We start from the raw sequence: 22,853 nt of genomic DNA on the forward strand, positions 1-22,853 counted from the left end.
TGCCATCTGGTGGCTAATTTAGAAGCTAAAGAAATCATTTAAAAGGAATATCTTTTAACCCCTATAAGAAATATTTTATTGTAATAAATATTTAACAGCTCGAGTTTGAGTTTACTTACTTCTACCGAAGCTACTTACTTCCATTGAAGCTTCCATGTAATTAGAGTGAAGGTAATTTGTAAGATATTATTTTTTTTTTGTGGTATATATTGTAAGAGTATATAATTATATAAACACGTGTAAATTGTAAGGCAATATTTATAAAAAGTACGATATATAATTAAAAAACGATTAAATACAAATTCGTTAATGATCGAATAAGTACTTAATATGTGTTGAGTATCAAGTGCAGCATATAAGGAAATTCAATGTATTTTATGTTACAATTATCAGCGATTTATCAGAAGATTTGCTGGCGGTAAAGACACGGTTCCATGACCGGAAACCGGATGCGGCAGCGCGGATACGCCCTTCATCCATTTTCCTATATCGCAACAATAACATTCGACGCTATTCAAGGTTTTCATGAACACTGTAGTTACTCCTCCAATTATCAGCAATTGATCACCTAAGGGATGAAGACTTCAATTAGTGAGTCTGTAAAATACAGTACGTTATTTCGTTACGTAGTTACGTAGAAATCTAATACAGTAGAATTTTCAATACAAACGCTAAAGAAATTACTACAATATTTTATGTAATGGTTATTCCGTATATATTAAAAAATTATAAATGAGATGCATGCTCCTTTCAAGCACCTCGTATTTTTTGAGTTTCATAAAAGGAATGCAACAATCATAAGCAATATTTGTGTTATTTATATGTAATATGTAAATATTGCTTTTATATATTGCTTGAATATTATAAATCAATCGTTTAGTAATATTTGAAAAAATGAATATAATAGAAGGAAATATACGGCACGGATTTATTTAGTGACCTAATATTTATAAGTATACATTACTGTATCCGTAATATAATCATATATCACTATAGTATGATACTATAGAAAACTGTTATAAAATAATTATTATATGAAGGAAAAAGAGAAATTTCCCAGGACACATCACATTCTTTGATATCATAAGAAAATAGTACAAACTTATTGCTCAATTTACTATTTATGATTATATATTACTGCATTTACAATGACAGATACCATAGAAAAATGCTATAAGATAATTACTATGAAAGAAGAAGTTTCTCAGGATATATCACGTCTTTTGATACTATAAAAACCAACCTATCGAGCCAGTAGAATGTCCGTGTCTCGCGATCGACATGTTCGCGTGTTCCCTCCAAACGCAATCGTTCCCATCCCACACGTCAATGCAATCGACGCTCTGAGTGACGCTTTCCATAGTCGATGCTCCGCCAATCATGTAAAGACAGTCGGACACCACGTAGAAGGAGGCAAAGCACCTCGGTGACCTCAAAGGTATCGCTTTCAGCCATCTGAAAGATCGCATCGATAACAGAGCTCTCTCTTGCATTTACCGTGTATACACGCGATAAATCGAACGTTTAATCCAGGTAATGGGAAATAGGGAATGCATGAAGAAACTCTAAGAGACGGAATCGAGCTAACAAATTTTTGATCGGGTCATAGCACTCAACGTCCTTCGAGAATAGCTCTTTTTTCGATTTTGTCATTCCGCCAGCGATCCAGATAAGATCTCGATATTTCACGCTGGCAGGTCCAACCCTCGCGGTCTGCATTGGTTGCACTTCCCTCCACGTGGAGTCCGATGGATCAAAAGCCTCCACCGTTTTCAAAGCTCTATAACGAAAAAAATATATCTCACTCTCTCTTCTTATAGAGGAATTTATGTTTACATTATTTTTTATTGTAAATTTTTAATGAAGCTCCAAATGACCAAAGTTTATACAACATTTTTTAGAATACACTGACAAAATTTGGCTTGTTAAGCTCTGTGACACTCTGTATATTATCGAACATTAATGTTATTTATTATGGAATATGAAACGATTCGATTGTTTTTCTCCATTTCGTCATTACGTAACCGTAAATCGAATTGTTTCGTTTAAATCGCGATGTTGATGACAATTAAGGACTTAAATTAGTGGAAATTAGCGTCGCGTAGCGTAGAAATAAACAGCGAGGAAAATGAAAGAAAACGTAAAAGAAGCAAAGTAATTACGTTCTCCCCATCTGTATAACAACTCACATCCCGTTCCTGCCTTGCCCTCCTATCGCGTACATTTTCCCGTGGCTGACCACCAATCCGAAGTCCTTTCTAGCTGTCAGCATGCCAGGTTCATTGAACCAAGTCCTGGTAGTTGGATCGTAACTCCAAACGTTCCCAACCGCAATGCTTTTCCTGTGAAGTTTGTCTTCCAGGGGATCGGCTCCACCTGGTGAAAAATGTTTCATTGGCTTTTTTTAGTATCTTTAAATCCGTCCCACGAAAAGGATTGCACAATGGAAGGCACAACGAATATTCTTTCGCGATTTCGAAAACAAAGTCGTAAAGAAGATTATGCTATAGCAGACTCTTTCATTAAATGCTGCAAATGGGCTGAGAATCCGTGTTGTCCTGCTTTTTTCAGTTTTTCCTTTTTATTTAAACATGCAATTCGTTGGCTGGCAACGTTATAAACTGCATTTGCAATTGTATTTCGTCACTGTTCGACTCACCAACTACGTAAATGCGGCCTCTTAAGTAAGCGACCGAATGATGATGTCTCGCTCGTGGAATTTCCCCCACGAATTCCCAAATATTCTGGTCAGGTTTAAACCTGTATATGTCCTTGCCGGTGTTCCCGGGCAGGCCGTATTCCTCGTGAGGATCGACCCCGCCGAACACGAGAATCGACTCTCTGTCAGGAAAGAACAGAGAGTTGTTGAGAAAGTAACGGTCTTCGTTCGAAGCTATTATACTGTTGCTTATCCTCTGTGGACTGCAAATAATATGGAGTTGCAAATTTTATAGTCGTTTTCTATTGATACCACGATATATATTTAAATTCATCTAATATCCGCAGTCTGGTTATTGGATACTTAAAAGCACTTACAGAGGTCGTTTATAATTCGTAGATCGAATTTGAACGTTTCTAGCGGCAGGATTCACTCGTTGAATATTATCATTCTCCGAATAATCTTTCTCGCTGTTTTTCTCATTGATTATAACATCGGCGAGATTCAGCATCGTCGATTTTGCACCGATTCGTGGGGAGCAAGGATCGTCCGCATCTGTGTTATCCGATGGGGAACTGGTTTTTTCGTCGTAGTTCGAGAAGAACATCGGTGATTTTATGGTCTTTATAGACTTTAATGTCTCTCGGTGAGTCATATTTTGTTTTCGTTTTTCTTCGGTCGTGTAACAAGGAGGACATATGTTGAACTATAATTTGAAACACGGGTTCTTCGAGTAAATGAAATTTCTTTGTTCTGTAAAAACATTTTATGGGGAATATTATTTTTTACTTGATTTATTTGATTCTCAACGTAGTGTTGATTTTGATTTCGAAGGATCGATTGTTCCCTGTTCCTGTTTCTAGGTGAGCATTTCAATGTAAGTAGCGTTTCATCCTTTTCATTTCTCATTTGGTTTACTGAACTGCTTGATATTCTGATGGGCTCTATCGAAGGATCGCGAAGCGTTTCGTCCATCGGGATGGCCAAAAGTTCCGCTATCTTCTTGATATTCTGCTTCTCCCCCGATGTTGATTTCCTTATCTGCGGTTTAAGGGAACAACATGTACAAAACGACTCGTGTTTTGTACTTTGTAAAATAGTCTCGTCGACTCTCGAATAAATACGCCATGGATCGTAGAATATGTATAATCTTACAATTTAGACTATATCTCTTTAACGATTTAATAGAAACATTGTTGTGCTTTCGAACACTGAAATACGTTATTATTAATATATATATTCAGTAAGGTTTGGAAATTCATAAGTAGCCTGGAAATTTTTATACATTAATATCGGATTATTTGCAATTTGTTAAATTTCATTTGTTTCATTATCAGATTTGTTCCAATTGTGTAAGAGAATTTATTGGTACTAATAAATTGATATTTGTGAATTTTACAATTTTGTTAATAATATTAATTCAATTGTGCAAGATGTAATTCCACTATTTTCTTCTTCCAATCAAGTGGATCAACGAAATCAAAGAATCAATCGCATTTTTACAACAGCAAAAATTCAAAAGTTTCCGAATGTATCCACTAACTTCGTCAAATCTCTTTCGAGCCTTGTATCCTCTATAAACGGCCTGTATCGTTGTGGCGGCCTCCTCCTCGGATTTGCAGGAGTCTGTACGTTCTTCCGGTTCCCTCGGTATCTTACATCTCGTCTTCTGCTTCCTTACGGAAAATATGAAATTCGACTCGCGCTGCTGCTGGCACCGGCAAACATCCGTCGCATTCCTCTCCTGCCGGCTCTCGTAATCCAATTTATCGACGTCCTGAAAAAAAAAAGGGAGGGGGAACGTCTCGTCGAGCTGAGAAAGTTTCTTCTCACGAACGAGATCTCTCGTCGAGGACTTTACCGGTGAATTCACGCCGCGTTGACAGTGTTCATGCGTGTATTTTTCTACTGTAGGCAACCTACAGGACAGTTTCAGCGATTCTCCGCCACCGGTGAATCTCGTATCGAAGGCAACGTTCTTTTCGTCGTTCTAAACCAGTATATTTAATATAAATTTTTGTAAAATATCAGCTTAACATTAGATTGTGCAATAAGTTCATCTTTCGGTTCATTCATTCTTACATTTTGAGGCGCATTATAAGAATATGTTAGGTACAATATAGTAATATAGATGTAGATATAATAATGAGAGAAGAAAAATAGCACTATGAGCTTTCAGTGCAAAAATTGATTGTTAGTATTTGTACATATTAATAGCTTATAAATTTATGTGTTGCATTCATGCGAAATTGGAAAGTGCATATATCATAAAAAAAGACATACAAAGTACAATACTCGTTATAATCTTTATTATACCTATAATGTTAATTGTATTATAACGATATACGAAAAAATTTATTACACAACCTAATAGAATCATAAATCAAATTTTAGTATCCAATTGTAAATAAAGTTTATTTTGGAATTCGTTGGTTTATTTCTGGAGCAACGAGGAAGTTGTTAAACTGATGTGATATTTTGAAGTGATTTGTTAAAAACTTAGTGGCATAGACTGTTGGCATATCTTAGCTAGTTACGTGTTAAATTGATGACAAAGATTGTGCTATTTTTCATTGTTATGAGCTCAACGCGTTCACTGTTCGGTGAGTCAGATGTGGGTCAGGGATGTCCTAACTAGGTAATCTATGATTCATAAATATTTTATAGATCATTTTGTAGTTGTTCGTGATTCAGTGGTGCTGATAGTTTCGTTTAACAAACCGTTCATTCAGTGATACTTAGTTCTCAAATTATTTAACAGTCACAATCATGTGCCTGCAATTTTTCTATCTGTAACAATGATTCAATGACGATAATTGAATAATGTATAAAGTCTCTTCGAAATTAAACTGATCAACTTCATTTTCAATGAAAACTTCGAATTTCGTTTCAAAATTCATGTATCAAGAAACGAGCATAACAATAAATTTCAAAATAGAGAGCTAAAGGCACTTTGAGACTTGGAAATTTTTCAACCTCAAAAATTGAAAAAGAAAGAAGAAAATGTTATGTTAATAGCCGGAAATTTTCCAAATATCACAGAAGCGAGATTCACGTAGTTGCTTGACAATTGTAAATTTATAACAAGAGCAGTGCAAGTACACATCATCGTGCTCCAGTTTAACCTACGATCCCAAACGTTTATGCAAATGCGACCGTTTTGACTCAATTAACAAATACTAAATTGTTACGGGGTCTGTGTAATCTCAAGGTAAGAGCTTATACGCTGTAAGTGCTGTTTCCATGAGTAGCATAGTGTATAATGGTTTGTGGTACCCTGTACGCGAGGGTTTCGGAATTCAAGCATGGATTTTCGAACGACATAAACTCTGACCTTTGACTACAGCTCCCTGAGTTTTACTCTACTCCGGGACTCAATTTTGTTCCTTCAGTGAAATTTATCATTTCCACTTACAAGCACGTAAGCTTACCTCGAGATTTCTTTTGACGATAACCATGTAATAATCCCTGGAAAGTAAGCAGAACAACTTTTGAAACGGACACAAATCTGACCTCAGATTCTTGTTTCGATACTCAATTGCAAAACGACTCACCGTTGAATATTCACAGCTATACCGCGACAACTTTTATTACTTTCAATACCTGTTTTACTAAATCACCTCGAGATCGCATGAATTTGTGAAAATATTGTACGCACTTCTTATGAAATTCACGTTTGAACGTGTATTTTCTTATATACGTTGAAGTTCAATAAATAAATACGATATATGATATATTGACTAAATATTTGACATATAATATCAAAATTTCATTGATTATGTTTGTTGTCTATGCAAAGTTATGACACGAAGAATCTTTGATTCTCGATTGATAAAACGAAGTCTAAAATTATTTAAAAGTATCATTGCCACGATTTTGCAATTTCGTTCAACGAGGTGGTTAGTGAATCGATCCATCTTGAGGTTTCTGCGTCGATCTTCGATTCGCCCCAGGGTTACTCACCCCTTTGCTTCTTTCCAAGTTGCTTAAGTATTCGTTCATAAATTTTGGAGGCATCATCATGCCCTCTGGCATGTCCAATGGTAAATAATTTGAAGGTAGTGGTTTCGTGTGCCTTGAATGCATTGCTGGCCCATTGTGAATAGCACCGGTGTCTCCTGAAGAATTCAGTTTTGTTAAATTCCATGTTAAAAAGTTTGTTTCATATATTTTTAATTTTAATGTGACATTTAATATACCTGAACTTTGAACATAGTTGTTCGGTGCTTTAGGAGCAGCAAATGTGTAATCGTTGTGAGGTGAATCGATTATCTTGGGTTTTGCACGACTCTTCCGCATTTTCAACTCCGAAATTTTCGTTTTCTGATATTCTTCGAGGTAAAGCAAAAATTCTCGATACGTTACGTAGTTCTTGAAAGGAGAAATATAATTTTGAATTTCTTTGCACGTTGAACGAAAACACTTAAATTGATGTTCTTAGGCAAAGTTCGCTATTGTAGCATGAATTAAAGTTATTGCATCGCGATCTCCGTAGGGTTTAAGTACCTTGTCCTCTCCAGCCCAATTTCGATTGGTTGGCTCCGTAAGCCCTAATAGATCGATCCAGTGATAGTAATCTTCCGTCTGGTTACCGTACCAATATTTTATAATAACGAAACTGAAAAGGATTAAATTAATACAAAAAGGCTCTTTTTTGTCTTCATCTAAAAATGAGAAGAAATTTGAATCTTACGCTAGACCATCATCGACCATTTTCTGTACCTCAGGGGAAGACATTAGTTCCATAAATTCTGGGTTTTCTGGATTTCTTTTCACATCTACCAATTGCCATGGAGCGATCAACCCAAATCGAACGCAATTCAAAACTTCCAACATGTACTGCTTTCTGTTCATCCAATCATGCATCAACCATCGTACAGCAGACATAAGAACTTCCATTTCACTAGAGTTTAAAAATTCAGAAGTAAGGAAAAATATATTACTTTTATCTGTACACATCACAGTAATCGATTACCTATTGACGCAAATATAGTTAGACTTCAATAAAAGGCACAGTTCATCTACGGATAACTCGAGGAAATCTTTAGTGCTGACCAGCATCAAAAAGAATTTCATAATTCTCGGCACCATCAGTTCCATGACTGCGGTATTTCCGACTCTTTTCGCCTCCAGATATAATAAAAACGCGGTGTCTTCGGCGAATAATTCGTCATTGTCTATGAAAGCCCAGCATTGTTCTTCCAGTTCTGTCAAGAATCGAGAAAGGCACGAGAATTAAAAAGATTGCACTATGATGTTTCTCTTTTTCATGCTTCGTCGTTCATTGTACTCTAGATGGAAAAGGTATAATAAAGTCATAAATTAAAGCATTAAATGAATATACTGATTCATCTAGTTGTTTTTATTACCTTTGTCAACCTTCTATCTATACCTCTAGCTATACTAATAGCTCCGTTAACTATACTTCACTCTAATTACTACAATAGTAAAAATGAACCTGTTCTTGCAAGAAGGCAGCTATATTAATAGTTCTAAATTGATATCTTATGTCTGTGGTAAAGACTCGAGCGTCGATAAGAGATATCCCAATAGGTTTCCTCAAATTTTTGTTTCGGTGATCAAAATTTGTGTATTTTTTAATTAACTTTTCGACATCGTTATATCTTTTCTATCAAGAATACATTCTCTGGACGTGAAAAATATAGATTTTAGCAACATAATTCCTCGAGAGGAAGCTTGGGTTTCCTCGTGTTTTGCTCGAAGACACGATGCACCACCATTTTCTCCGAGATTTCATATGGTTTATTGAAGTTTCAAGTTGGACAGTGACGTATTCAACGAAACTCGAGGTCGGCACCGTCGAGACTTTTCCGAATGCCTATCGTGGCACTGGAAACTTTTCATTCTTTTCCGGTAGCGAGTTCGAAGTTTTAAACTGTGCTAGAAAGCATCGGCTATATATTATGCGTGCAGTCGCGTTTTAAAAGATTGATGGAGATGCTGGAAGCACCGATGTAAACAGGATCGTTGTTCACGAATCTTCCACGTTGATGAAGATGAAAGAACGTTTATACGATTTATGCGATAACGAAATCTTCCATCACTATAGTGCTATACTCTTATCGGTATTCTTATTTAGTACATTTTGTAATTATTTCTAAAACGTACATTAATGAATACTGAAATCAGAATTTTACATCAAAATTTGATAATCCATATACACATACATATATATTTCATGTAAAATTGTAATTATCACTGTATTTCTATGGCTTGTATCGAAGAGCTGTGATAATTTAGAAATTTATAGAAGCGATAGATAGTTTTTTTACCAGCCTTACCTTTAATTCCGAGATATTGGGCCGCGGTAAAAACTTCCAGGATGTTGTCCCTTTGCAAAAGCCTGTAGCTCTCGTTCTGTGGACTGATCATCCAGTCGTAAATGAGCGAAAACGCCTTCGAAGACACGTCACTCTGTTAGACGTAACAAAATTTCTTCAAATCATTATCATTCTACACTTATTAATTCTTATATTTATAGATTAAATACATCAACTTGAAAAATCTAAACGTCGTATAGAGAACAGAGATCAACTTGAAGAAGTTAGATATTCTGTAAAAAACAAAAATACACTTAATATTACACTTTTCAAATAATTTTGTTATTCTTTACTTAAACTTCTGCAGAAAGGTATAAAAAACTAAAAATGTACGGAATACATATATAATTCTAAATTAATCCTATCATCTTTCCTGTATAAAGGTGTAACTTTTGTACAAAGGTCGAAATTTAGCTGATACGTAATTCCATCGTCCTTTCTTTAAACTTCTTTATTCGAATGCGAAAGAGCAAGAGGCCAATTTATGTAAGAAACACCAGGAATAACGATCTTTCAGCAGAGAGGAAAACTTGGTTATTTTGTTACAAAGCACGTGTGTCCTTCTATTTTTAATTACACGTCTCCTTGACACGTGGCGAAGGAAAAAGCTGTCGCGACGATAGAAATTGCGGAGGCTCTCGCAGTAATCATTAAAGGGCGGCAGGTGGTGGTGCTGTTACTCGAGCGTCGCTATTCATCCTTAAGTTAAAAGAGAGTCAAATATAGCCGTGGCTAGGGAAGACAAAAAAGAGTTCAAGGTCGGTTGGCTTCAAGCCCACCGAGTCACCGGTGGAGAACGGAAAACGAGGGGCCAGGATGCTGACACGAGAGATTGGGGTCGCTAGCAACCCCTTGTGTTCTCGCTGGTTGCCTACTTGGCGATCTCGAAGTCTCGACATTGGGAGATTTATTGAATCTCGCCGCTTCCACCGCCAACGATTCATACCCTCGTATATTCATTCGGTTGTCATTATCGTCGACGAACAATTGCGAAAGTAGTAATTTATGAATATCTAGTGGTCGGTCTCTCGAAAGGCAGAATAATGCAACTTGCTTAAATCCCGCTGACTTGTGACGTTTCGTCGGTTTTTGAGAATATAGGCCAGGTTAATCGAGGACAGATTTCTGGTATTTATGTGATATAACGAAAAGTTGTAGATGATTGGAATTTAGGATTAAATCGATCCTCTCAGAAGCCAAACTATCCAACTTTATCTTTTACCAATTTCTCAATTTTATCACGTAACTATGTACTCTGACGGAAAGAATGAAAATCATATGAAAAAAGATATGTCTGTCAGTAATTTGGCCCGCACTGCACCAGCTGAATGTTAAATACTGAGAAGATTCACAATTTTTCTAAAACTCTTCAATACTAGAAACATCGAGATATAAAATCAAACTCAAAAATTTCTTCCCTATACTGAAAATTTAGCATAAATAATCCTTTCTCCGAGATGTCGTATACCTGGAAATATCAACGAATTTCGAGTGGAAGCAAACAGAACAATAAACGACCAGTTTATCGAGAAAAATCATTAAAGAAGAAACGAAATAAGGGGACGTTCGAGTGGGAAAACGTGGACAAAGGCGAAGAGGCGAAGATGAACGACGATTGGCGCACGATCGAACATGGACCACAGATACACATCCAGAGATGGAAGGGGAAGCGAAAAATCGGATCGCGCGAACAAAAGAACTTTATTCCGAATTCGCTAGAGTGTCCTGTGTACCGATAAGTCCGTAATATATCTTGCTCGGTGCAAGCATGTATAATGTGTCGTTTTTTCCGGGGGTAAACTCAAGGGACGTGCGTCGTTTTCCGCCTCTGTCGGGTAATAAATTCCCGATGGGATACCCTTAACGCTATCGTATTGCACGGTGGGACGATACGACAGCGTTAAGGGTATCAGTGGGCGAAGGAACGTCTCGCGATCCGTGGTTACGACTCGTTTAACGCGCCTCGTTAAAGGATGAAGATCGATGACGGTCGAGTGTTCGTGAAAGCTACGGGGAATTTTCGTTCGCGTGCCTTCCATTTTCTGAATAAATGACAGCACACGGAAAGAAAAATCGCGCGGATCGTTCTGTCGCTCACAGGATCGTTGGTTGGTGAGCGGAATTGAAAATAGAAGTAAAAGGATTCGGTTTCGCTGTGTTGTGGCTCTCGCAAGTCAAACTGATCGACTTCATATTTTGCGAATGTATTAATTTCATTATGCAGTTAGACAATTAAAAATAGCTCGTTATCGTAAGAAGATAGCATAGGTAATAATAGATTACAAAGTAAATTCCAAAAAATAAAGTTTATAATATCGTCACATATGCTTTCATATTTCTAGATTTGATCAATATGACTCTTGGATGGATTAATTAATATTGAGTTAAAGAACTGATATAAAAATTCGATCGTTTTTAAGATTCTTACAGTATCTTCTGTGTAGCAGAAGTACCAGCTTTTTAGTAAATTGAACTTTTCAAGTAAAATACACGTGGCTTAGTTACCTTCACACGGACAATGTGCAGTTATCAGTGATTTCCAGCAGAGCTGGAAGATGAGGTGATGTTACTTACAGGATAAAAAGTCCAATAACTTACCTCGGTCAGATCGATCTCCTTGCAATTCTTCTCGTCGAAAAAGGTACTGTAGCTCTGTAGCACCAACAGATGGCAATGGAACTCGTCCTGATCGATTCGCACGATACAGTCAGCGTTCCTCGAAAGATCGATCGAATGAAATTTAGCCCGTAATCATGTCGTATGTTGATGCCCGACTTCGTTACATCGATCGGGTACAACTATAAGCTTACTTGTAATTTGTGATACGCCTGGCTAGCTCCTGATACAGGTCAGTCTTCTCCGGGAGAATTATGTTATCCCAATCGATTGGTTGTTCACTCGTAAATCCGAGTCTGCTCGAAATTACACGACGATCAAACAGTTTATTGAGAAACATCGAGTATATACCTCGCGTTGGGCGAGTTGGTTTTCCTTACGATTGAAAGAAAAATACGGAACGACGTAATTTTATGGAAAAATCTCGGTTCGCGATAATAAATAAACTTGGTGTCGCTTTCTCTTGTAATGTTATGTCGACCTGATTCTCGTTTTACTACCTTCGTGGCTAGCATGGTTTTGGCTTGATCGACGAATAAAACTCACGTGGACAGTGGCACATCTTGCAACACTGGTATTTCGTGAGACGCAGACGACGTTGACTGTTGTTGCTTGTGTTCCATTGCCTCCACTTGACCGAATTTAGCTTTGAACGGATGCATTGCTGGTTTATAATTGTCCTCGACAACCGGAAACTTTTTGTGACTCTGTTTAGAAACGATACATTACTTTTAAGTAGCTATGATGGTAGGTAGTTGGTGGTGATAAGTATATTGTTAGGTTTCTTTTGTATTTCAACTTAATTTTGGTCAATGACGTTATTTGGTTGAAAGTTAAAAGAATTTGAGTAGAATTGAATACTTTTTTATCTATAACTTCGCGAGTCATGAAACTTTAAACCTTTTTCCGGTAATAGCTTTTACCGGCTTCTAGAGTATTTGATTTCTTGTTGAAAGAAACCTAATCCAAATTTAACCTCATCCTTGTGTACGTGAGAACGATCGATTAAGGCCGTAATTATACAGAGAAGTGGTAAGCGGTAAGCGGCTAAATTGGCATTTAGAGTATTGGAATTGGCCACATCACTTGTTTTGCCGCTTGCACTCTGTATAACCACGCCACAACTGATACCAGTTTGTATCGAACGAAAGTTATAATACCGAACCTACTTGCAATTGATTGATCGTCGATGACGATACTACACCTAATGGAAGATCGATGGACCTCAGTTGTGTGGAAGACTCGGATATGCGTTCACCAAGCTCTTTTTGAGCTGTATTCAATTCGGCCTTGACGTTAACCTTTGTATGTCTGGGATCAGCAACCAACACACTGACCTTCTTCGATTCGAACACCACCTAGAAAGACTACGCGTCTGCCTTGAGGCCAACATTCCTAAGGTTCGACGAGTATCTATCGACCCAAGAACCGATTGGGACATTTACCTGATTAGGAACGATCTTCAGGTTACCGCTCGGGGTTGCCTGGAAAGGAAATACTCGTTTCGAGTTGTCGCCGCCGTTTACGCCGATAAATACACGATGATCGTCACCTCGTTCCCTTGGCCTTGTATGCATTTGCTGCATTAAATAGCTGAAGTTTGGGCCGACTGCTTCGTTTTTGTGTTGCTTGCAATCGCCGTCTTTTCCTGGACTGCGAAACGCATCTTTTGATTTTTTTAATCTTATTTTATGTACTTTTATTTTTGTAGCTTCTCTTCTTTGTCGTTTAGTCTTTTATCTTCTTTCATACAAATTGATTTATTTTTAATCGTCATTTTATTATTTGATTAATTTGGATGATGTAATTTATATTAACTTGAAATCAACAATTTTGTTCCGCGTTTCAATTGTTTGAGACAAATAAAATTTGATGTTCCTTAACTGATTTGAATGATGCGAATAATTTTGTTGCTCCTTTGCACTGTTTGAAGTAGATAAGATCTAATGTTGTTTGATGCTATGTGACGTTATAGTATAGTGTTTGTATGTATGTCTTTCTTTTTCACGAGGGCAGTTTCATAAATCAAGATACTGTTTTGTATCTTTTTATGATCAAAGTCTATAATTCGTAACTTTGGTCGAATGTATACACCATTAACGTTGAATACAATTGATGATCTCTAAAGGTAATAGTTAAGAGCTACTAAATGCTGTAATTATGGATCGTTAAACGTGGTAGGTAGTAATTAGTTCAGACTAATAGCAAGGGCTATCAAATGTTAAGTTTGATTATAAACATTGATTTACGGACACTTCACATTATTATCAAGGTTTAGTGCATATTGTGATCAATCTCTGTTCAGAACTCTAATCATATTATAGGTAGCTCTCGAATGTTGACTATTATCCGTATACAATAGTAGATCAGAACTTGTACTTTATATTAACGAATATTTATATTTCACTTAACTCGTCATATTATCAAAGAATTTACGAATAAAACAAAGATACGAAACAGTAGTAACCAAGGTTTCAGAAAAATATACGAGTTAAAGAACGTAACATTACAAAATTAAAAATCATACTCTATTTAAATAACCTCTCCCTAACATCATATCAAAGTGTGTATTAACTCTTTGTTGATATCACTCACATAAAGAGTAAATCTCGTCGCAAAGTACAATATAATTTTGTTACCTGGAACGAGCCATTAGTTTAGAAACGGAATTATCAGAGGGACAACATCGTTCCCCGAAGATTCTATCGTGTTTCCACTGTTTGTTCGTTCTTCTATCTTGATCGGGGTCATCCGAATCGTCGTCCTGTCGAGTGGAGGAGTCCCCTTCGGATCTAATCAAATTTTTCGCAGACTTGACCGTGTATTTAACCAGATCGGATCTCTGTTCCGCTAGCTGCACCTCTTTAGGTCCGACACGATGATCCTCCGACAAGGAACGAGCCTGTACTACGCGGCTGTCCTGATAAATGTGCACGTTGAGTGGTCTTCGCCGCTTCGATAAACGTCGACGTCTCAAAGTAGCTTTTCTTCGGTCAGTTAGATATATGGGAGGTCGGTGCTCTGGACTTACAACCAGATTCGACCTGTCCGAAGGGAAAAGAGAGAAATTTCTCGGATTTCTTCGAAAATTCGATCATTTTGTTTTGATACCAGGAAGAGGAGCTTTGATCCTCTTTCGACTTAAGCTCGCGTGGACATCTTGGAATTGTCGGAAATTTAATTAACTTAGGAGGTTCATAAATTCCTAAGAAGATTTCGAAGCAAGTCTAAGAGAATCTTATTTCCTAGGGGAAATTATTTTATATTTAGAGCTCTATTTGTGTGTTTAATCATATTTAACTAATGATAATAATAACGTGTTTCACTGTTTGGAACATTCAGCTAGTCGAAGCATAATTTTGAACCCTAATTAAGAATTAAACTAATATCATTCATAAAATCTGAGAAGCTGTAATTTATAATATACAATTGACCAGTATTGGTAAGTAATCTTATATAACATTAACCAATCTAATAAAAAAATAAGCTTTACAAATTAATTGTATACACAAGAAGTCTTCTAATTATGCTATTTGTCGAAATATCATCAAATTATACATGAAAAATCAATAACCTATATCACCTGATAGTAAATTATTCCCTAAACGCATCGCGAACTATCGAAAAGCCTAACATCTCGATATCAGAGCCGCAATATCCACGATCATTATCTTCATAATTACCTCTGGTGACGCGGGGATCGAACAGTGTGGACAACCGATGGACTCAGTTCGCGCGTAACCGTTCGTTCCGACTGAACGGCTCTGAGGGGTGGTTTGGGGGTTGCTGCGGCTGGCGCGACTGATTTCTCGTGATATAGGACAACGACGCTGCTCTTGCTGTTCCCGGGTCGCGGTGATTCCGATCGATCCTCGTTCGGCTCGACTACGAACCGCCCAGGAATTAAAGCGATGCTCTTCGCGAGGATGCTGGCCGCGCGACTTCCGGGTGCGTGGCCGCTGTTCGAGCCGCTGTCCCCTTTCTGTTCACCCGTGAATTATCACGTTCCTTCCCGAGGAACACGTAGGCGAAGAGGAATAACGCAAAGAGGAACAAGTACATGGAATTGGGGGGCAGCGGATCGAGAAACGCGAGTTTCAGGGTTTTCGGGCCTTGGGGATGACCAGAATCATGGGACTGCTATAAAAATCGAGAAAACCAGTTTTGAAAATGCTCGGAATATTCAAGCTTCGTTATTTTATAAATTTTCCTATGAAATTTCAAATTTCAAACGTTTCACTACACAAAAATTTCTATTAGATGTAATCTCATTATTAATTATATTCTGTCATTGCGTTCTTATTTTATAATTCGTTAATTGGCAGATATGTGAATGCGCGTTTATGTAATAAAAAACTTTTATCGTGAATTGTATCAATTTCCAAAATTTGATAAAACAAAATTGATTGAAACTAATGCCTAATAACAATTCATGTACGTTTGATATCTTTTTAGTGGAATTTCCAACGATCATTCCGTAGTCACCCCAAAACTCGAACGCGCGAATTAAATTAATTAAATAATGCGCGATAATTGTACCGATAGACTGAAAATTTCTACATTTAACAACTTACATTTTCTACTTCGTTGACGGATCGCACGAATTATTCGCGGCGTACTTTTTCCCCTCCTGTTGTCAAGGGAATACATTAGGCGTTGTTATAACGATACGTGTTACAAGTATACGTGATTTAAGTACGTGCACGTGACTCGCCAAACTTTTTGGATAATTACCAAAGTTTCGTAGGAGATTTGGCGCTAAGATCCTTGCTGCCGCTGGAAGACCTCTTCGTGGCAAAGGTTACCTGGATCGTGAGAATATAGGGATGAAAGTAAATGAAAAAATGGAACTTTTCGTCTTTAATGTAATATCTCTCTGTGTGATTGTTCTTATTAAATTTCTATAAAAATATCTTGAGTTTTATATCTTCTATAATTGGAACTACCAACTGCAATATATATTATATTATATGTATATATATTCCACTAATTATTTCTTTTTTTCCAAGTGATTTTTATTGTACACTCCGATGGTATTTTCTATTTGTGGCCTAAAATTCTTTCGAAAACTGAGTTTCAACGACGACAGGGCCAGCAATACGTTACAAAAAACGGTTTTAAAGTTCAAAGCCCGAAATGTACCTCGGAGCACTTTCGGATTCTAGATATTTTTACTGGTAAAACCCGATACATGATGTCGAGTGACGTAAATGGAAGCTTGTGAATATGGTTACAATTCTGTCGCACTGCTTGTTATTTTTAACAACCTGTGTCGTTTTCTACGGATTGGCTAATTCCTCGATATTTCAGGATATAGTTCGTTAGAAATAAATTACCTCATGCTTCTTTCGATGACTACAATCCGGAAAATATTGAAAACTCGATGCACGATTGTTCTTGGTATTTTTAACTACTTTATCGTATACTGAAACATATTCAAAATAGACTAACGTATAAGTTAATGTCCGAAAAATTGTATACATGGCATCCCATTTCCACTTACATCACTTACGTAATTTTGTTTCGACGTGATCGTAGCTTGCAAAACAGCAACAGTGATTAGAATCTCTTCTGGGTGCTTCGAAATGATTTGCTGAATGATTCTTAGTTCCTATTATATTATGATGCAGATACCGCGACTTTTGACAAGAACGTCTGTAAAAGATCACTTATATAAACGTATTGTTTATTTTTATTAAGATTTTCCTTGGATATCTTAGATGGTACCTCGGATTTAACAGATCGAGTTCCGAGAAGAAGCAAGAATCGTCTTCACTGGATGCAGAAGTTCTAGATTCCTCCTGGAAATGTCAAAAGTCTCTAATCTTTCGTAATTTTTCCACTAAAATTTTAAATCCTCTGATTGTGAAATTACTGACTTAACGACTATCACAAAGACTTGCGAGTCATTCTGTAAGTTTTATATTTATCTTTAGTTAGCGTCAGAAGTAAAAACAATAGAAACAACATAAATAACGTAACGTTAACTTTCAGCGTTTGCCATCTCTGCGGATATAGGAACTGAATGTATCGGAGTAGTCAATTTATTTATTTGGAAATTATACTTTCATATTTTTCAATTATTTATAATCGTATCTTTACCTTACGATTCTAAAAGTTAAACTAGCATAACCTCTTTTGCCATACTCCACGTGAAATTTACATTTTCCTTCACTAAGAAAATCATTTTTCATTCTTTTATTTTACACAAATCATTTACCATTTCAATTTCTCAATTATTGTATATTGTTCGAGCGATGCTCTTCGACTTCTCAAGTCGGAGAAATATAATAATTAAAAACAGTCGTGCACATGTGTCAATAGCGTAGAAACGACTAAAAATATCCTCTTAAACAATCAAAGAGATTCCTCTACTTTCAAAAAAGTCGAAGTAATTTTCCATTTAAAATTTATAAATCATTCGTTCAACATTTCCAAGCGTACTCACGTCATAACGCGTAAAGCTTGTTTGCATGGTACGAGTCGCATTAGGTCACGCAGAAATCACTCGGAGAACCGGCGTCATCGCAGAACGTGAACGTGATCTCCGCGGAGTTAGGTCGTTAACAATTCTCAAGGGATAAACAGCTGATTCGAAACGATCAGGACATTTACAAGATAATAGAGAACGAGAAAAGAGGGAGATCGTCGCGAGTATCGGGAGAAGAGGCCTTGGAAACCAAACAACACGCGGCAGACAAGACGACGGGACGCGACCTTCGTCTGTTTCGAGTAAAATTCGACTCGAAACGAGTCCTTCCGATCGGTAACCGGTCGTGATGGATTCGTTTCGCGGTTTCGCGTAAATTCAATGGAAAACCATCGAGACGTTACGGGGCTCGAGATCGAAATGTTTCTCGACGTCGTAAATTGCGGTTTTACGGGCGCTTTGAAATTACAAACGCAAGGAGTGGCTTAATCGCTTCTTCTGCTCGTAGATTTTATGTAAAATTATTTGCCAGCTCTGAAAGCGCGCCTTAAGCTTAAGGGACTCATGCGCACCCTCCTGCGAACTACTCTACTCGATCGACAGTTCGTAAACGCGACTAAGTTGGAGCAGAAAAGAATTTTTGAAGATAGTATTTATTCATTTTGATCTAAATAGATTTTTGAAAGTTTGATACATCTATATGAAATTAGAAGTATTTTAGGATAGTTTAAATTAGTTTAAGAAGGGAATTGATTTTTCATGCATTGAATTTTGTATGAGTTGAGCTACTCTATTTGGATGACCTTGTTCCATTCGTAGGAATTTATTTGAAGCAGGATCTTAAAACGATTCGGATTCTGTTCTCGGAATATCTTCAAATATGAACAGTATTGATTCGATGTACTACACATAAATAGCAAACATAGCGATATCTACGTTATCGTCATGCAATATGATATTCAACATAGAGTGACATACTTCTGACTCTGTACCTATGTATATAGCAATTTTGATCTTCGAAGGTTCAGACTTCGTATTATCGAAATAAGATTTCATATTCAAGTTATTTTCGATGTAGATACGTAAACTGATATCTTAAAATAGAAATAGAAAGTCACTGACACATACATCTTTGTACATATTTCAGTAGTCTTTATTGCTTTCAAAACTACCATTGAAATACTGCCACGATAATTTATTTAATAATATCCACTATATTTCCTTATTTCCACATTCACTCTTATTAAAATACAAATACCTATCCCAAAGTGCATTTTTCTTTCATTAAAAATATCTTCATTTTAAGTAATAACCTTCGTTCCAGTACGCTGCTCTGTACTTTGTTTGATTATCTAAGTTATTTCGCCCAAGCATACAAAAATTAAAATACAAAAGGCTTTCCGATATTTGAATCGACGCAGTGAATGCGTCAACATCTGCGAGGGAATCACAAAGAATTCCTAACGCTCTGCGTTCCTTTAAAAATTATTCCATGTCGAAGCTTGCATTCGTTTCTCTCGAAGCGTAGCAGAATCTGGAAGCTTCGACGCCCCGGGAAAACAGCTGATCGAAGCTCGGATATGGAGCATCCACGTGTTGAACCCACGCGCGAGTCTTTTCCCGGACGTCTCTGCCTAAATGCAACCAGACGTAAATAGAAACATAATGAACCAGTCTGGCGAGGGGAGAGAGAGAGAGAGAGTGAGAGAATCGAGAGTCGGAGATTGGCTTCCACCGGAGAGAAGAGTGGAGATTTCCCGGCGGAGGGAGAAAGCGGAGAGGGTTGAAGCGTGGGTGGTGCTGCCTGGCGGGCTGCATCGATCGCTTCGGCGTCCTGGTGACCTCGACCTAATGCCACCCTCTTCTGCTGTTGAGCACGACCCCTCCTTCGCGCTGCCTCCGTGAGCTACGGGGTCAGTTAACACCCCCGTCAAAATACACAAAGCCCCGGGAATCGCCAAGTATCCAGGAGCGGAGGGTTACGAGAGAAATGTCATCCGTTGCTCTTAATAGATCGAACAAAATCCCGTGAAAGTGTTAGCAATAGTTAATTCCAAGCCGAATGTACGACGCGGATACGATTTCCTTGATATTTTTGAGTGTTAGATTTTTTATAAGTATTTTTACCATAATTCGTTCTAATTTCGTTTATAGTTAGACAAATTATTCTTTCTAGGATTAACGGAGAATTCGGAATATCTTCCTGTAGCTCGATAGCAATCGACGTATCATTCATTAGTGAAGTTACGAGATCTATGCAATCGATTGTTACTGTTACCTTTAATTTCTTCCAATTTTAGTGTCGTGTATGTCGCTGCAATATTCTGAGGTGGTTGTTGTGAACATTTAAGAAATGGAACAGTTTTTTAGTGATCAGTCTCGACCTATCAGGGATAGAATTTTCTTGCATCACAATTTTCTTGTTCCTTGTAGAAGGAAAATCAGGATTCTTTGTACCTCGGTAGAATTCGTCCATGATAAAATAAATGTTAAACGACGTTTGTAGTAACGTCGCATAGTCTCGTGTTATACTCACCGTTCGTTGTAATCACATACTTTTACTAGTCATACAGTACACTTTGCTATTTTAAAAGTTGCGAATACCCAGCAACTCGTGTGAAGCGTACTTTCCGACCAACCGACGAACGAAGCGTATCAAAGCTTTCTGTGATGGAACCACGGAATGGGTTCTTTATGCCGATTGGTCGAGGTCCGCTGATTTCCGGGATCGATCCATGGAACTGGTAGTGGCTGTTCGATTTTTCAAAGCAGTTTTCCATTTCACTTTTTTTCCAATTTACAAGCTACTGGAAAGTTTCATGAGCTTCGATGAAGTAGCTAGAAATGAAAAGTTTGTTGGGTAATGAAGGATCGTTAAAGTGGTATATTTGATGAGAAATTGGATTTCATATGGCTTGTTTATAAAAACTTGTAGGTGCATGTGCCAGTCTTCTCGAAACGTCAATTGCAAATATGTGTATGTATAAACGCTCTGGTCGATAAAATTTCGTTTTACATTTATATTATGTTCGATTAGTGTATACTACTTTTCTAACGAGGTTGCGAATACGATTTTCATTTTTTATTGTGCCAACGAATCATTTTCACGTATTAAGATCTATCTTTATATCGCCAGGCGCGTATTTTCCACGCAGTAGGTATGATTCTAATATTCGCGTATTTCTATTTAACAATCTCTTTTACACACTTCAGCAAAATCACATTCAGCAGACAATCTCAAAACATGCAAGGACGTTTAGTCACATCAACCTCAAAGTTTTCATTTTTCTTTGACATTCTAATGACAGACACCCAGACCATCTACAAATCTCCCATTGATAAATATCCCAAAACGATCGAAAATAGTCTCTCTATCGTTGAAAAACGAACGAACCGCGCATCGACAGCTTCCAATTTCCCCGTCGTATTGACTCTCGTCCGGGTAACAACGAGGCGTTCGTTGGTGGTTGGTTCGCGTTCGTGTATCGATCAGGTCCCGATTGTCCGCGACACGAATTCCTCGGCTGTGCGTCCGAAGCGGACAAATATCTCCGGGCAGGCATGCACGCGGCGTGCACGCGATTCTCGTTGTGTCAGCGGAATTGCCGCGGAAACGAAACGCGGTAGAAAACGAGTCGGCTCGATATTACGGGCCGGCTTACAGCCGACGATATTAAGTCTCTCTTGCAAGCGGCTACACGACGGTGCAATAAACCTTCGCGAAACTGACGACATTATTACACGCCAGCTCTCATTCGGCCTCGTCATCCCGTGCAGTCGGCCTTTATGCAGATGAGCGCACTGCCATGCGGAACCGCCACTGTATTTTCGTCGACGTTGTTAAGCAATCAGAAATGTTGCTGCACGTTGGATGTTAGCTTATCTCGTTACTATCTACCGTGGACGCCAGCTATTATAGTCATTCCTGTAAATATTTTGTACTCTTTATAAATAGTCACATGACTTTTGTCTCTACCGAAGATTTTTCTAGGTTATCCTTTCTGTCCTCCTTCCAATTTTCTCTTCGTCATTTTTACACTTTGTAAGCTACAGTATATGTAAAGTGTTTTAAGAGATTGGCGCCAAACTTCAGGAACATTAATTTAAATACTAATAATTTCGGAGTTATGTAGATACACTTAACAATAATGCTTACTTTATTTGTTCGAGAGACTTAGGGGAAGTATATTTAGGATAATAGGGTCGTTTTGATTATGGTTCGTCATATCGACGCAGAATGGGTAATTCTGCTTTATTTCAGCGGGAATATTCGTGGAATTCTGTTGGAGGATAGGTGATCGAGATTTTGGAACGTATGCAGATAATTGAGATTTGCGAACGAAGAATGATAGAGGGTGGAATTTTTGAATGGTTTAAGCTCTTGGAATATTTCAACTATCGAAATGCAGAGCAAGGTTTTAAGCGTACGTTGTTGAAATTCTTAATGATTTAATTATTCAATCCATTCGTTTGTCTCTCTGGATAGTAAAAGTTTTAAAAGCTTTCAAATGTATTAGCTTAGGAACCGTTCTATACAGATAATCGTATACTCCGCGAAAATAACATTTTAAGCGTCATTAGAGGACTTTCACAGTCCCTAGTCATCGAATAAAGGTTACAGGTAAAAGTTTCAACGACGACACTATGTTATAAACGACAAATTGTTTTTGACTATGCAAATTACTACTAAATACCTAGACGATCATGTATACATAGCGATTAATTTATTACTACACTATACCACAGGCGCAAATTTATCACAGATTTCTTTTGACGTAGATCTTCCTTTCATAGTCAGACGCCATTA

At 37.5% G+C, this 22,853-nt stretch overlaps 1 protein-coding gene across 1 annotated transcript; it reads right to left on the reverse strand.

The window, feature by feature from the left end:
- Positions 1-52: 52 nt before the first annotated feature.
- Positions 53-20,031, reverse strand: LOC139985592 (uncharacterized). Its single transcript, XM_072000137.1, has 27 exons — positions 18,065-20,031; positions 17,344-17,417; positions 17,129-17,271; positions 16,953-17,041; positions 16,351-16,421; positions 16,191-16,246; positions 15,300-15,501; positions 14,256-14,660; positions 13,062-13,269; positions 12,786-12,974; positions 12,163-12,323; positions 11,811-11,912; positions 11,599-11,716; positions 8,962-9,094; positions 7,635-7,866; positions 7,353-7,562; positions 7,166-7,277; positions 6,859-7,030; positions 6,623-6,777; positions 4,203-4,649; positions 3,449-3,700; positions 3,037-3,365; positions 2,660-2,922; positions 2,190-2,376; positions 1,589-1,780; positions 1,244-1,455; positions 53-568 (listed from the first exon to the last, which is right to left on the reverse strand). Exons 1-27 carry the CDS (start codon positions 18,089-18,091, stop codon positions 390-392), a joined length of 4,920 nt encoding a protein of 1,639 aa, XP_071856238.1. The 5' UTR covers positions 18,092-20,031; the 3' UTR covers positions 53-389.
- Positions 20,032-22,853: the final 2,822 nt, after the last annotated feature.

Source organism: Bombus fervidus, chromosome 3 (genome assembly GCF_041682495.2).
Source record: "Bombus fervidus isolate BK054 chromosome 3, iyBomFerv1, whole genome shotgun sequence".
In the NCBI taxonomy this organism is placed as follows: Eukaryota; Metazoa; Arthropoda; class Insecta; order Hymenoptera; family Apidae; genus Bombus; species Bombus fervidus.